At 37.7% G+C, this 13,484-nt stretch overlaps 1 protein-coding gene across 1 annotated transcript in view; it reads right to left on the minus strand.

The window, feature by feature from the left end:
- Positions 1–13,484, minus strand: part of NSF (N-ethylmaleimide sensitive factor, vesicle fusing ATPase) — a 112,760-nt gene that overhangs the window by 24,169 nt on the left and 75,107 nt on the right. The window contains exons 14-15 of the mRNA XM_046676850.1: positions 10,899–11,032; positions 139–205 (exon numbers count right to left, since the gene is read on the minus strand). Of these exons, the coding sequence (XP_046532806.1) occupies positions 139–205; positions 10,899–11,032 (201 nt within the window). The remainder of the gene's footprint in view (positions 1–138; positions 206–10,898; positions 11,033–13,484) is intronic.

The following is a 13,484-nucleotide window of genomic DNA, read 5'->3' on the forward strand; positions in this document are numbered from 1 at the left end:
TTACAGTTCTTTGTAAGACAAAGAAAGATATTTCTATTGCCCTATAGTTTATAAATACCCGTTACTTTTCTCTTGTGATTTTTGAGACATTAGCTGTAATCTGGCAAAGACAGTACAATGGCAAATGTTATGACTCACCAAGCAGTCTCTCAATGTCATCCACAACCACACAACTGAGCTGGGATTTGTATGCATCATCAAAAATCTGGAAGAAAGCAAAACCATCTATTATCTCACTGCTCTCCCTAATTATGGCAATTTCCAAGGAGATAAAATTTAGTTAATTCTTGAGCAATGCCTAAACAAAGCATAGTAAAACACCGATATTTCAGACTACACTAAATTAGAATTTCATAATAGCATTTTAGAACTAAAAGGGTCCTTGCAATCTAAAAATGAGGAGATTGAGGCCAAAAGCAGTTAAATGACTTGCCCAAGTTCACACAACTGGATCATGGCTGAACAAGGAGCAGAGTGATGCTGTTTTCAGCCCCAAGAGCTGAATGTGTCACACCTGGGCATGCTGAGGATCAGCTGGTCATTCATTAATCAGTTGACAAATCTCATCAAGTTTAACACAATGCTCTCTCCTATCTACGCCAGGAGTATGAGCTCAGTGTTGTGACTCAAGAGTTAGACGGAGCCACAAGGGATGTGTAGAATAAAATTGGATGTCATTTTATTATCTGTAAGAATTATGGTTCTGTTAAGCAGGAATAACACTGAAAGAACAGAATCCTGTCAACTCAAATCAGACCATATCGGTCAAAGTGTTTACAAAAGAATTAAAGTTGGGTATAAAGGATCAAATAGATATGGTTCTACCTTTAGAACCAGAAAAAAGATAATAGTATACTGTCTTATGACAGCCAAAGAAATGCAAATTAAAGCAAGCAGTGAAAGAAGTTGTTATATCCTGACAAGAATGTAGCAGTTTCAAGCCAGAGAGAATTAGTTTATGAATAAGTTGAATATAAGTGCCCAAGGCCCTGAGACCAGTCTTTTTTGTAAATGTTGGGGGTTCCCATTCCAGCATCTATAATTGGGGTTCAGTGCATCCCACTGGTGTCATCTGTAAGAATTAATTCCTGCAATCTGGCTGAATCTCTCTGGTTAAGTAAACTCAGTGCACCAAGATGATAACCACCCCTCTCATCTTGCTTGGGGTGGCATAATATTCCTTAGTGGGTATCTTTTAACTACAGAAGATTAAGAATTAGGTATAGAAATAAAGTAAATCAAATCTACAATATTAATATTTTTCACACCAAGTTTAAAGATAACCTGTGTATACTTGGTCTTTAAAGTATTTGTAACAATTAAAAAATTTTACCATATTAGATTAATAGATTAGCCTTGCTAGTTCAATTTAAAATATGTAATTGGATAATTAATTTTGATAAATTTTTATGTTGGAAGGTAAAAGATAACTTTAATAGCCTTGCAAATGGTAAAGATAATCTAAGATTCACTACATGTATATTATTAGTTTTAATTTATTATTAGATGTAATTATAGATTTACTTTGAAACTCAGAAAGTTTTGTTTGTTAGACAAACAAGTGAAGTACTTCAAAGAGCAAATATTTTAAACGTGTAAATACAGCTTAAAATATTTAAAGAAATTTAATTAAGTTGTAAAAGTCCCCTTTTAAGTAACTGCTAAACTTTACTAGACTTACAAACAGAATAAGAGATGCAAGTCAACTTTTTTAAAGTTTAAGTTTTCTTTTGTGTTGAAAAACTAGGTCATAAAATACCTAATTTTAGACCTCAAGTTAGCTACACATGGTCTTTTCTATGCTCAGAGATGCAAACAAAAATAAGAACAAAAGCAAAACAAAACAACAACTTGTGTTGACAATGTAGATAGTGAGCTCTTCCCAATACACTGTATGTTCTTTAAGGTAGGAATTGTCTTCCTCAGTGTTACGTTTTCAGGGTCTGATACCTCACTGGTGCTTAATAAACGTTTGCTGTATGCAAGCATGAAAGAATGCACGCGTGAAAGAATGTCTCTGTTGCTTTTCTTCGCACCATCCCCTTGACCTCTCAGTCTTCCCCTAACACTGTATCAGAATCCCAGCTACTCTTTCACCCTTAGCTATGCGTCTCTCCAATGAACTGGGGGAGATTAAAAACTTTATTCATGTTATCTCCAGTACTCAGCACAGAACAGTATTTAGTAATGATATTTGCTTAATGGATTCAATAGTTGCAACAACACAAATTCCAATTCCACCTCACCCTGAGTCACTTGCCTCTCTTCTCCTTTGGTGTAGCATCTTTTATATTATGTATATATTACGGATTCATTGTATTTGTCCCTGTATTATACTAGATTGTAAGCTCTTTGAAGTACTGTATTATTTATCTCTATATCCTCACATCACTTAATGTAATGCCGTACCAGAAAGTAATCAATAAATAATTACTGAAAGAATAAATTTAAGCATTTTAAATTCAAGTAGAAATAAAAAGTGAGTAGTTGGAGATGTGTGATTGTAGTCAGGTATGGAGATCACCCTAAGGGCAGGGAATGCTGGAACCATGAGAGGGGATGAGATCTCCGAGGGGAAACAGTAGGGGTAGAAGGATAAAGGCTAAGCACTGAATCTTGGAGTGTTGCTCTATTTATTCATTCAACAAATATTTTTTAATTCCTATTATGTGTCAAGCATTAACGAAGGCAATGGAGAGAATAATGAATAAGGGAAATATGATCCTACCTTCACAAAACTAAGAATGGGGGAAAGCAGGTCACATGCAGCTATAATAAAGCATAACATTATTAAGCTAGAGGAAATACAAAATGGCATGGTGGTATACAGCAAGAGAGCTGTGGTAGTCATTGGGGATTCCCATACACATCCTGGTTCTCTTTCTGGCACACGGTAGGATTGTACTTCCCTACCCCCTCTTAAATTAGGGATAACTATGGGGCTTGCCTTGATTAATGAAATCTGAGTGGAAATTTATCATCTTCTGAAAGGAGCTTTAAGAGTCACTGCAAGATTCACCATATTTCTTTTACTCTTGGCTATTGTGGAATCACATATGAGATGGAGCCTCTATTATCTATTAGCTTGAGTCTCTGAGAAACTATAATGAGCAGAGCTCCCTCTCTGAGCCATGATGGACTTGTACTGTGAGCAAGAAATAAACTTTGTTGTGTTAAACCACTGAGATTTTGGGGTTGTTCACTATGCGGCATAATTTAGCCTATCCTGACGTAGGGGCTTACGGAGTCAACGAAGGTCTCCTAAATTTAGGGGGTGACCTTTAAGCTGAGACCTGAAGGATGAACAACCATTGGAAAAGAGGGAAGAAAGTATTTTAAGCAGAGAGTACTGAATATTAGGAGGCACAGAAATGAGAAAATTCAGGAGCACTGCAGGAATGGACATATAATCAAGAAGAATTAAAGTGAAGAGGTGTCATTGTCGGCGTAGTGTGTGTGGGGAGTGCTGGGTGAGAGATGAAGCAGAAGAGAAGCAGAAGAGACAATGGAAAAGTTTGGAAGAAGGCCCACTGTGGTTCTTTGCTATTTTTTGAAAACTAGGCCAATAGAGCAGCCAATATGGTATCCTATAAACAGGTGATTTTAAGGAGTCACTGAAATTAATGCTTTGCTCTTCAAAACATTTTTCAGACTTCTCCTAAGGGCTCTGATGCAAGCACGTTAATCCTGTCTGCCAGGCTGTGACATCGTGGGTGAAAAGTCCCAGGAGCCCAGGACATTCCGGATGGGCTACTTGCAGTAGTCCTACATTTTCCCATCAGCCCTTCTCCCTTCTCAAAACAGTATGGGGACCTTACTGAGGACACTGCTGGGGTCTCAATTGAGGGTAAATCGGTATGTAGTCTCACCAACTTCTCTCAGATACTGTGATTCAGGAAGCATTACAAATCACAGTTGATTGCACGGGCTACCTATAACATTTTAGAAGAAAAACACATTTAATGTAAATTAATTTAATGTAAAGTAGTTTTTTTTCACAGACAGCTCTTAATGTACTAATTACCATCAAGGAGAGAGGAGCACTCACAGCTAACTCTCTTAACAACATACTAACCACGAAAAAGGCTGTGCAATTCCAGTTGTAACTTGACCAGTTTCAGTTGACCAGTCAACTGAAACTCTTTGGCACAGCAACTGCTCTAATTTAAATACACACACCCCTTTCACTTCTTACACACACATTCTTTTCCTTATCTAGTCACTAGTGGAATATAAGGTCATCACTCTTCCCCGGGACCCATGTTTTCTGCTAGTCCACTCAGCCCTTCCATTCTTGGCTTCCTCGCCAAAGCCCCAACAGAATATTCACTAAGAAGATACTCAGAGTTGACTGGCAAGTATATGAAATTAGCTGCCAGACCATAATCTAACGGAGATATTTACATACTGAACAAGGAAGTTCTTCCACAACTTTAGGTTAACACAAAAAGGAGAGATACTAGAAGGAAAGATGCAGAAAAAGTAAAATTGTACAAACTGCCCAGCTAGAATACAACAACTGAAGTGCCAAACTTGCCATCAGTAAGAGCTCACAGCAGACATGCCGAGCCTGCTCCAGATCGAATCATGCCAAAACAACAGTTAGCCAGCTGGGCTGAACCTGCGGCTAATGGGTGTATCCTGCAGGCTCTTCAAGAAAAATAATTTCAATTCTGGTCCTCTCATTTAGTAACATGAAAATATGATGCTCAAGCCTTTTCTTGCTAGAGAGGTAGTCAATAGGAGCTAATAGAAGTTATCATGCAAACCAGGACACCTGAAAGGGGAGAGCTGCTGATAATCATGCTGGAACAACAGGTGAAAACCAGGATCGCACAAAGCAAATTGGAGTGTATGGTCATCCAAGTTTTATCCAGGAGTTTCCCGTAGAGCAGGTAAAATTATCAGCATAAAAATACAAGGTCTTAAGACTCAGGTGAGAAATCTGAAAGACAAGGCTAAAGAAAAAGAATGGGAAGAACTGAAGAGAGAAAAAATGTGGAAGAGAGTGGCATCGGTCAATACGGAAATAATGAGAGTTCTATTCTAGAAGACGAAGACTATTTCTAGAAAACACAGAATTCCATAGTCCATTTCTAGATATGGACATGAGATTGTCATCATTAAACTCTGGTACCACTTTTCTTGCGTGCAAAGGTAGACAGTGGGTTGTAAGAGACAACTCAGAATGTGGGGAGCCTGGGTTCAAGGCCAGAGCATCCTGGCTGCACTCTGTAAGCCTGTAGGTGTGGGGCTCCTGCCACAGAGGGCTTAGGGCAGGTCTGAATATAGTCCTCAAGGACGCTGCAAGCTCTCAGCGCACAGAGCCCACTCCTGGCATCTTCAGACAAGCTGGGAGCCACCTGTGTGTAGGGGCGGGGCAGCAGCTGCAGACTCTGGAGTCTACATGAATACAAATGGGAACACGCCAGCATTAGCTCCATGTTAATCCCAGCCTTTCAGAATCACAAACCACAGCAAAGCATGTTCTAAGGAGGTTCTGTCCTCCATTTTCTATAACCTCTTTAGTGTTCTGAAGTAAGTGAAGCCAAATTCCCTGCTTCTTTAAGGGCTGAAAGAGTTCATCTCAGTTCTGAAGTGGTTGGCATGAAGTACCCAGTTAGTGGGAATCTGATGACAGTAGGAATCTGATGACTTAGAAAATCCCTAATGTAGTAAATCTGTCAGCAATTAGTTGAAAGCATACTCTAATCATATTTGGTAGCATATAAAAACCTAAATGAGCAAATTCAAATCGGTGCTATCACTAATAATCTCTAGTTTCTAAAAATAACCTGGGAGTAGACCAAGCAAACATTAGCTGTCTTCTAATGAAAGTGCCTCAGGAAGTGGACCTAAACTCTTGGCAAAGCACTAAAGCTTCTTGGAATGACCTTAAAATCCCTTATTTGTTCTCCCTGCTTTTCAGGAAAAATTCTTACATTTTTCACTTAACATGAGCCACAGAGTTGGGTATTATTAATAATATAAAAAGTCACAAGGTCTGAAAGTTCTATTAAAGATCTCTACCATCCTCCTTTGTGTGCCAAACAGACAGGAACGTCAAAAGATAAAGTGTATTAAACAAAACAAAAGGCATGTCCTCCCCACCCCCCGCCACACAGGGCCTGTAGTCACTTCCGGAGTGTCCACTCAGCTCAGTTAATACACGTACAAACTTCAACAAATCAGCTACATGATATATTAGGATGTTAACCCCAAACATCCAAATTCTGTTGCTTGGTAACTGCTGTCAAAAGATCCAATTTCCAGCTCTGCTCTTTGTATGGACTAAACCATGAAAAGAGGAGGATTAGGCACCATGATTCTGTTCTGTGCAGACTACAATTTGCAGTGGGATTTACAGGAGGATATTCAAAGAAGATTATTTCTTTCTTACAAAGCTAGCGGAAAGGAAATTCTTTTTCCATTAATTTTCAGTCCTTTAAAAACAAGCCTATATTATGTTATTAATGGGTATAGTTTTATAAATCACTGATATTTTTACTTAATTCGGTTCAAACAATTTAGTCACATTAGATTGTTCTATTTCATCTCTGCATTGATTGTGTACTCAGAAAGCATCAAGATTAGGTAATTATTTAAAATCAAATTCTACTGCTTTGTTTATTTGTTTATTTAATGCCATTAATAGAACTAGTAAAATAGACTTTTTAAAAAACCATAGATGCAAAAATGGATAAGGAAATGAAAATTTTAAATTAGAATGAAGTTGGGGAAACAAACATAAATGAGGGAGAAGAGGAAGATCTCCAAATACTTCAAATATCTTAATGGAACATATGGTACCCCCCCAGAATGCAAGGGTAATGCCTCACACAGACTTTGGCAGTGCAGAGGAGTTTATCTATGGAGAAGGATTTATTAAGCAAATAAGAAAAGTACAAGGTGAATTTTAAATTAATTGAGAATAAACTACTTTCATATATATATATATATATATATATACACACACACATATATTTTTTAGAAGATTTTATTTTTCATTTTTCTCCCCAAAGCCCCCAGTACATAGTTGTATATTTTTAGTTGTGGGTCCTTCTAGTTGTGGCATGAGGGACGCCACCTCAGCATGGCTTGATGAGTGGTGCCATGTCCTTGCCCAGGATCAGAACCTGTGAAACCCCGGGCCACTGAAGTGGAGCGTGCAAACTTAACCACTTGGCCACAGGGCCAACCCCATACTTTCATATACTTTAGCACTATCTATATGTGAACAAAAAGCAATAGCTTAATTACAATTAATTCTTAGATACTCATTAAAACAAGACTAATGACCCCTCCACTGACAAAAACTCTTACCTCATAGTTTAAGTAACAAAGTGGGCTATAAAGATATTCTATGAATTAACTATTCAGACCACCTCTCTTCAACAAAAATTAATGTTATAATATTTTTGAGTTTCATGAACTATTGCCATTACAAAATGTTTTGAAAATTCTTTAAAATCGAGCATTTAGTAGTCATTAAAATGTAGCTGAAGAAATAATTAAATACCCATCTTTTACCTATCAAACTGGCAAAAAATATTTTAATAACATCAAGGGTGGGTGAGAGTCCAAAGAAACCGACACTCTCAAATGATGGGTTCGCAAGCATAAATTGGTACAAGTCTCTCAAGAGGTGGGCTTTATAAAACATTAGTATTTTTACATAAGAGTTTTGATAGCAATATTTATTAAAATATTAATATTTTTACCTTAGCAACCCCAATTCTGAGAATTTATCCTGAGGAAATACCCAGAAATGTATGTACAATAATAATGATAAGTAAAAATAGACATTACACAATATTTATTGAGCATATATTATATCCCAAGGCACTGTGTGATACTTTATATAAATTTTTATTTCATTTAATTCTCATAACAACCCTATGAGACTGCTATTAATATTATCTTCATTTTATAGATGAGAAAACAGAGGATTATAGGTTAAGTGACTGATCTGTGTGCTGGAGCTGGGATTCAAGTTCAGATCTATTTGAAACCTAAGCCTAAATTCTCCACCAGTAAAATATGATGCTACTCTAAGAAAAATCTAAAAAGAAAATGAGGGCAGTAATTCCCCTAGTTTGGGGGTTCTACAGAATATTATTTATAATTGTGAAGAAACCTGGAAACAACCTAAATGTTCAACAAGAAGAAAATGTTTAAATGGATATTATATAGCTATTAATTTAACATAACATTGAGATAAATTTTAATGACGCTGAAAAAAGTTCATAATATATTAAATGAAAAAAGCAGGTTTAAAACAGTATGTCGAATGTGATCCCCAACGCATAATGTGTGTGTATGTGTGTCTGAGTAGAGAAAAAAATCGAAGGACAAATATGAACTCCTTATTTTCTTCTATGTTCTTTTCTGTAGTTTCTAAATTATTTTTGTAATTAGGAAAAGCTACACTTTGGGGTGGATGGTGGGTGAGAAGCCTTTAAAAGGAAAGAAATGTCCTCTCCACGATGATAAAAAATTATAAATTATTTATACTCTGAAAAAAAAAAAAAGAAAATATCTTCTTCCCATCCTCATAGTAAAAATGAAGGGCAGAGAACAGTGGTGGGAGGTAGATGAGAACTGCTGAAGAATGGCATTTATATTCCACTTCCAAAAGCAACCTGGAAGACTTCGCACCTTTAGACTGGTTTGAACCCTCAGGCTTTTGTCAACCTATCATTAGGCAACAATGTGAAAAATATTTGCAGGGAAAGATTTTGCAATATTTCTAATATATTTCTAAGACAACTATGCTTCATTCTTTGTTCTGTACTTTAGTTACAGGGAATAATATTTTTTCCCCAAGGAAAACCAAAAAGTCTAATATGAATTTATTACATTGTTGAAGCAGAAAGAATTTTTGTAACTTTAAGGGTGCATGGATGATCCAGACAGTGAATCACGAATCGAAACAATTTTGAATAAGTTTGTACAGACATTTATTTTTATATTCCTTAGGGTTCTACTCATCTAAACTCTACCTTGAAAGGCTTCAACAATTTAAAGATTAAATCATAAGTTATTAAGCCATTAATTTAACCATTTAAGCCTCTAAAATCAGCACATATTACCTTCCCCCCTCAAGTCAATTTGCAAGAGATTAAAATAATAAAAATGATAATATCTCACACTTACAAAGCAGCTTTGATCTGCAGGAGACTAAACTAGTTTTTAAAACTTTATAGAAAAACTAGGACCATCCACCCACATCTCCGAGTACATCTGAGGTAGAAGCTGGCAGCTGGCGAAAAGCAGTGGAGTAATTTGCCATCTGCACAGAAGACTACTACTTTTGAACAAGTACAAGGAATAGATGGAGTTAGAAAAATGCAAACAGAACTGGCTGTTTAATTAAATGGTAAGTTCAATGGCCACAGATGCCAAGGGCTATTATTTAAATTTTCACCGGAGGAAGTGGCTTTAAGGATTCCCTTTAGAGGGCAAAAACCAAAGAATAGCAACCCCTACCTACTTTAGGGAAGTCACTGGTCCTAGAGATTCTGTCCAGATTTTCCTGGGAAGGACAGATACTACTGGTTTCACCTCAGACACAGAATGCACTGACTATGATATTTAAGTTCTTTTTGTGTCTCCTTCTCTTTCATACTCAATTTCAAAGATCCTTACACAGAATATTTATCGTGACGTCTCAGTGTGTAGGGCTGGAATCCTGCTCCACGCTCTGCATCCTCCATCCATTTCAAGTACCCCACACAATTTTCTGCCACCTGCATAAGCAAGAGACTAACTTCTCAAAGATATTTTTTTAGAGTCTGCTTCTTTTTAAATATATTTTTCCTTTCAGTCTCTTCCCCAAAGAAAAACTGAAGTAATTCTATGCTACATCTTCAAAGTGAGGGCCCAGCTGGAAGGTAAAAGAGCACCTGAGCTGTCTTCACTAGGGAGCTCTCCAAATTCTCAAGATTCTCTCCCTGATTCTGATTTTCCCACATCTCTTTAACTCATAGTCACTTCTTATCTATAAAAGATCAAGCATGAAAAAAAGCACTGAAATAAAAGAAATTCTTCAATTAGATATACAAAATAATTTCTTCACTGTTTGGGAGTATAGAAAATTAGAGTATCAATGGCAATACTGCCTACTAAGTGAGCTGAACGGCCACTGGGATCAGGAGTCTTCATCATTGACTCTTGTTGTCGTTTAAAAAGCAGCCACCTACTATCCTAGATGCCTTAACATGGCACTTGCTTCAACCTAAAGAGATGGACCAGATGATCTTGGAGTCCTGTCAGCTCTAGGAATCTATTCTACGTTGCTCTAACTTTCAGCGATGGTTCAAAGCAGCCATATTGAGAAGGTGACAGATGGCACTTGGAGAAAGGAAGGAGGATGAGGACTGCACTAAGTCACCATTATCTAATACACCACATTCCTTTTGTAGGAGTTTTGGGGGATATCTTTCCAATGATATGCCTCTGTTCTTTCCCAAACTATACAGTCAACTTAACTGACCCCAAACAGTTTGACTCTGTACATTGATGAAAGAACTTAAAAAAAAAAAAAATCCTAAATGAATTTGCTCCACTCTACTCACTCTTAACTAAGACCCTTCTTTTAATCAAGTTGATACAAACTTAAGAAATGAAAACTAATTCTAATATGTACTAAACAAAGCATAATTTGGAAGATAAAGATAGTCTGATAAAAATGTATTACAAAGTCAAATATATCTGAAACAGTCACTGTTTCTCCCCAAATTGTGCTGATAATTTAGTTCCACTTGAGAAGAACATAGTTGCTATGGCTTGTGTGTGTGTTTATATATATACACATACAAAGATAGATAGATATGTACATGTGTACACACACACATCTAAGAGATAGAAAATTAAAATGAAAGTAAAAATCTTGATACCTTCTTCATGGCCTGACACTTGGCTGTCTCAGAAAAGCCAATCATCTTATCAGGAGAACAGATCTTGATGAAGGGGAAGTTGGATTCCTCTGCAATCTTCGCAGCTAAAGCCGTCTTCCCACTGTGAGGAGGGCCTGCATAAAGACATGAGCAAGTCAGGGGAAAAAAGCCAACCTAAGCAAAGGGGAATAAAACAAGTTTAAACTTTCATCCACAATGTACTGAGGTTTCAACTAGTTGCTCATTAACATTTCCTGACACAATTTCATGCAGACGTGTTTTCTCTTATTTATTAGCAACTAAACTTAATGAACTGATTAGCATTTCTCAAAAGTATGATGAAATACATTCCTTCTTTCTTTCTCACACAGCCTTAATCTTTCAAACTTCTGGCTAAATATATAAAATGCAAGGGTTTTGCTTCTTAAAGAAAGAGAATGCATTCAAATGCATATCAGTACTTATATTATTAATTCCATCAAATCGTTTGTCTAACAAAAAAAATACAATCTTCTTAGATGATTTTGGGGGCAGGGAAAAACTGCCTTATAGAAGCAAGTGTGGCTTAAAAAGCTAGAATTCCTGGGGCTGGCCCGGTGGCGCAGTGGTTAAGTTCGCATGTTCTGCTTCTCGGCGGCCCGGGGTTCGCTGGTTTGGATCCCGGGTGCAGACATGGCACCGCTTGGCAAAAGCCATGCTGTGGTAGGTGTCCCACGTATAAAGTAGAGGAAGATGGCCATGGATGTTAGCTCAGGGCCAGTCTTCCTCAGCAAAAAGAGGAGGATTGGCAGCAGATGTTAGCTCAGGGCTGATCATCCTCAGCAAAAAGAGGAAGACTGGCAGCAGATGTTAGCTCAGGGCTGATCTTCCTCAAAAAATAAATAAATAAAAAAAGCTAGAATTCTAAAGACTCAAGCCTTCTCACAAAGGTAACCAAATCTAAAAACTTGTCTGTATTTAGACATCTCCTCCTTTTTTACTTCTGTGTAATGGAAGATGTGACCTCTTCCATCCATAAACCAACCAATTCTTCCTTCCCATCTTCTTAGGAACCTGACATTATTGATTGTACCCCTCCCCTATATGTTCCATCTCTTCCTCTTTCTTGAAGGCTTTCTTACAGCATTTAACCATACTCTAGTCTACCTGACAGGTTAATAAACAAAACAAAAAAAACTCCTGGATTTCACACCCCTCAACACTACTCTTTCCTCTCCCTTCAAAATGGAACTTCCCTAAATAATATGCTGGCTGCCTTCACTCTTTCCATCCGTCTTCAAACAAACCCCATGGCTTCCATTCCCATTTGATGGAACAGGCTCCTCACAGGGTCACCAATGACCTCCATGTCACCAAATCCAACACACACTGTATCTGTTGGCCTCTTAGGGATATCTGATACAACTGGTAGCCTTCCTCTTCCTTTAAATACTTTTCTTTTCTTGGCTTCTGAGGTAGCACATTCTCTTTTCTCCTTCTTACCTCTCTGGTTACTGTTGCTCAGTCTCCTTCGTCAACTCTTCCTGCTCTACTTCGTCCTTAAATGTTAACACACCTCAGAGATCAGCTCTAGGCCTCCTCTTCTTCTCAACCTACCACCTTTTTGTAAGTGACTCCTCCACTCCCAGGAATTCAGCAACAGTCTATATACTGACAACTCATAAATGGCTATTGCCAGCCAGACCTCTCTTCTGAGCAACAGACCCACATGACCAATGGGCTACTCAACATTTCCATCCAATTATCCTATAGGAACCCTGAACTCAACATGTCCAAAAGTGATCTCATGATCTTGCTTCCCGAAATCTGCTTAACCACTAGTATTCCCAATCTTAGTTAGTAGAAACCTGGGGATCATGTTTGATACCTCTTCCCATACTCAATCTAGTTACTTAATATTTCTAAGCTTCAGCTTCCCCATCTACAAAACAGGGATAACAGCAGCATCTACCCTCACTGGATTGAAGTGGGTTTTAAATGAGATAATATGTGTAGAGTGTTAGTAGAGTGACTGGCAAAATAAGAGTTCAAAGAATGTTAGCTTAATTATGTTTAGTAATTAATTAATAATAATTTTAAAGTCTCTTTTACTCTACCTGCTAAACATTTCTCAAAATGGTCTACTTATTTTCATCTCCACTCCCACTATGTTACTTCAAATCAAAATTAGCTCTCACCAAGACTAATGCAACTGCTTCTAACCATTGGTCTCTCCCGTATCTTTTTTGCCTCTTCAGTCCAATCTCTATCACAAAGCAGTCATGATGTTTTGAAAATACAAATCTGATCACGTCACTTCACTGCTTAAAACCCTACAAATGGCTTCCCATTGCTCCTCAGACAGAGTCTAAATCATTAACATGGTCTACAAGGCTTTGCATGAACTGACTCTTGTCCACTTCTTCAGTCTCAGGTCTAGCCAATCTCCCTTTCTGTTTCAATATCCTTCGTGCCCAGGGCTTTTTCACATGTTGGTCCGTCTTTCCCAGTTACTTTGCCTGGACAGCTTCTCCTCATCCTTTGGGTCTTGGCTTAATGTGTTTCTCTCAAGGAGCCCTCATCCCCAGACCTTTGGAAGGGGTGGGA

This window comes from Equus quagga, chromosome 11, assembly GCF_021613505.1.
Source record: "Equus quagga isolate Etosha38 chromosome 11, UCLA_HA_Equagga_1.0, whole genome shotgun sequence".
Classification (NCBI taxonomy): domain Eukaryota; kingdom Metazoa; phylum Chordata; class Mammalia; order Perissodactyla; family Equidae; genus Equus; species Equus quagga.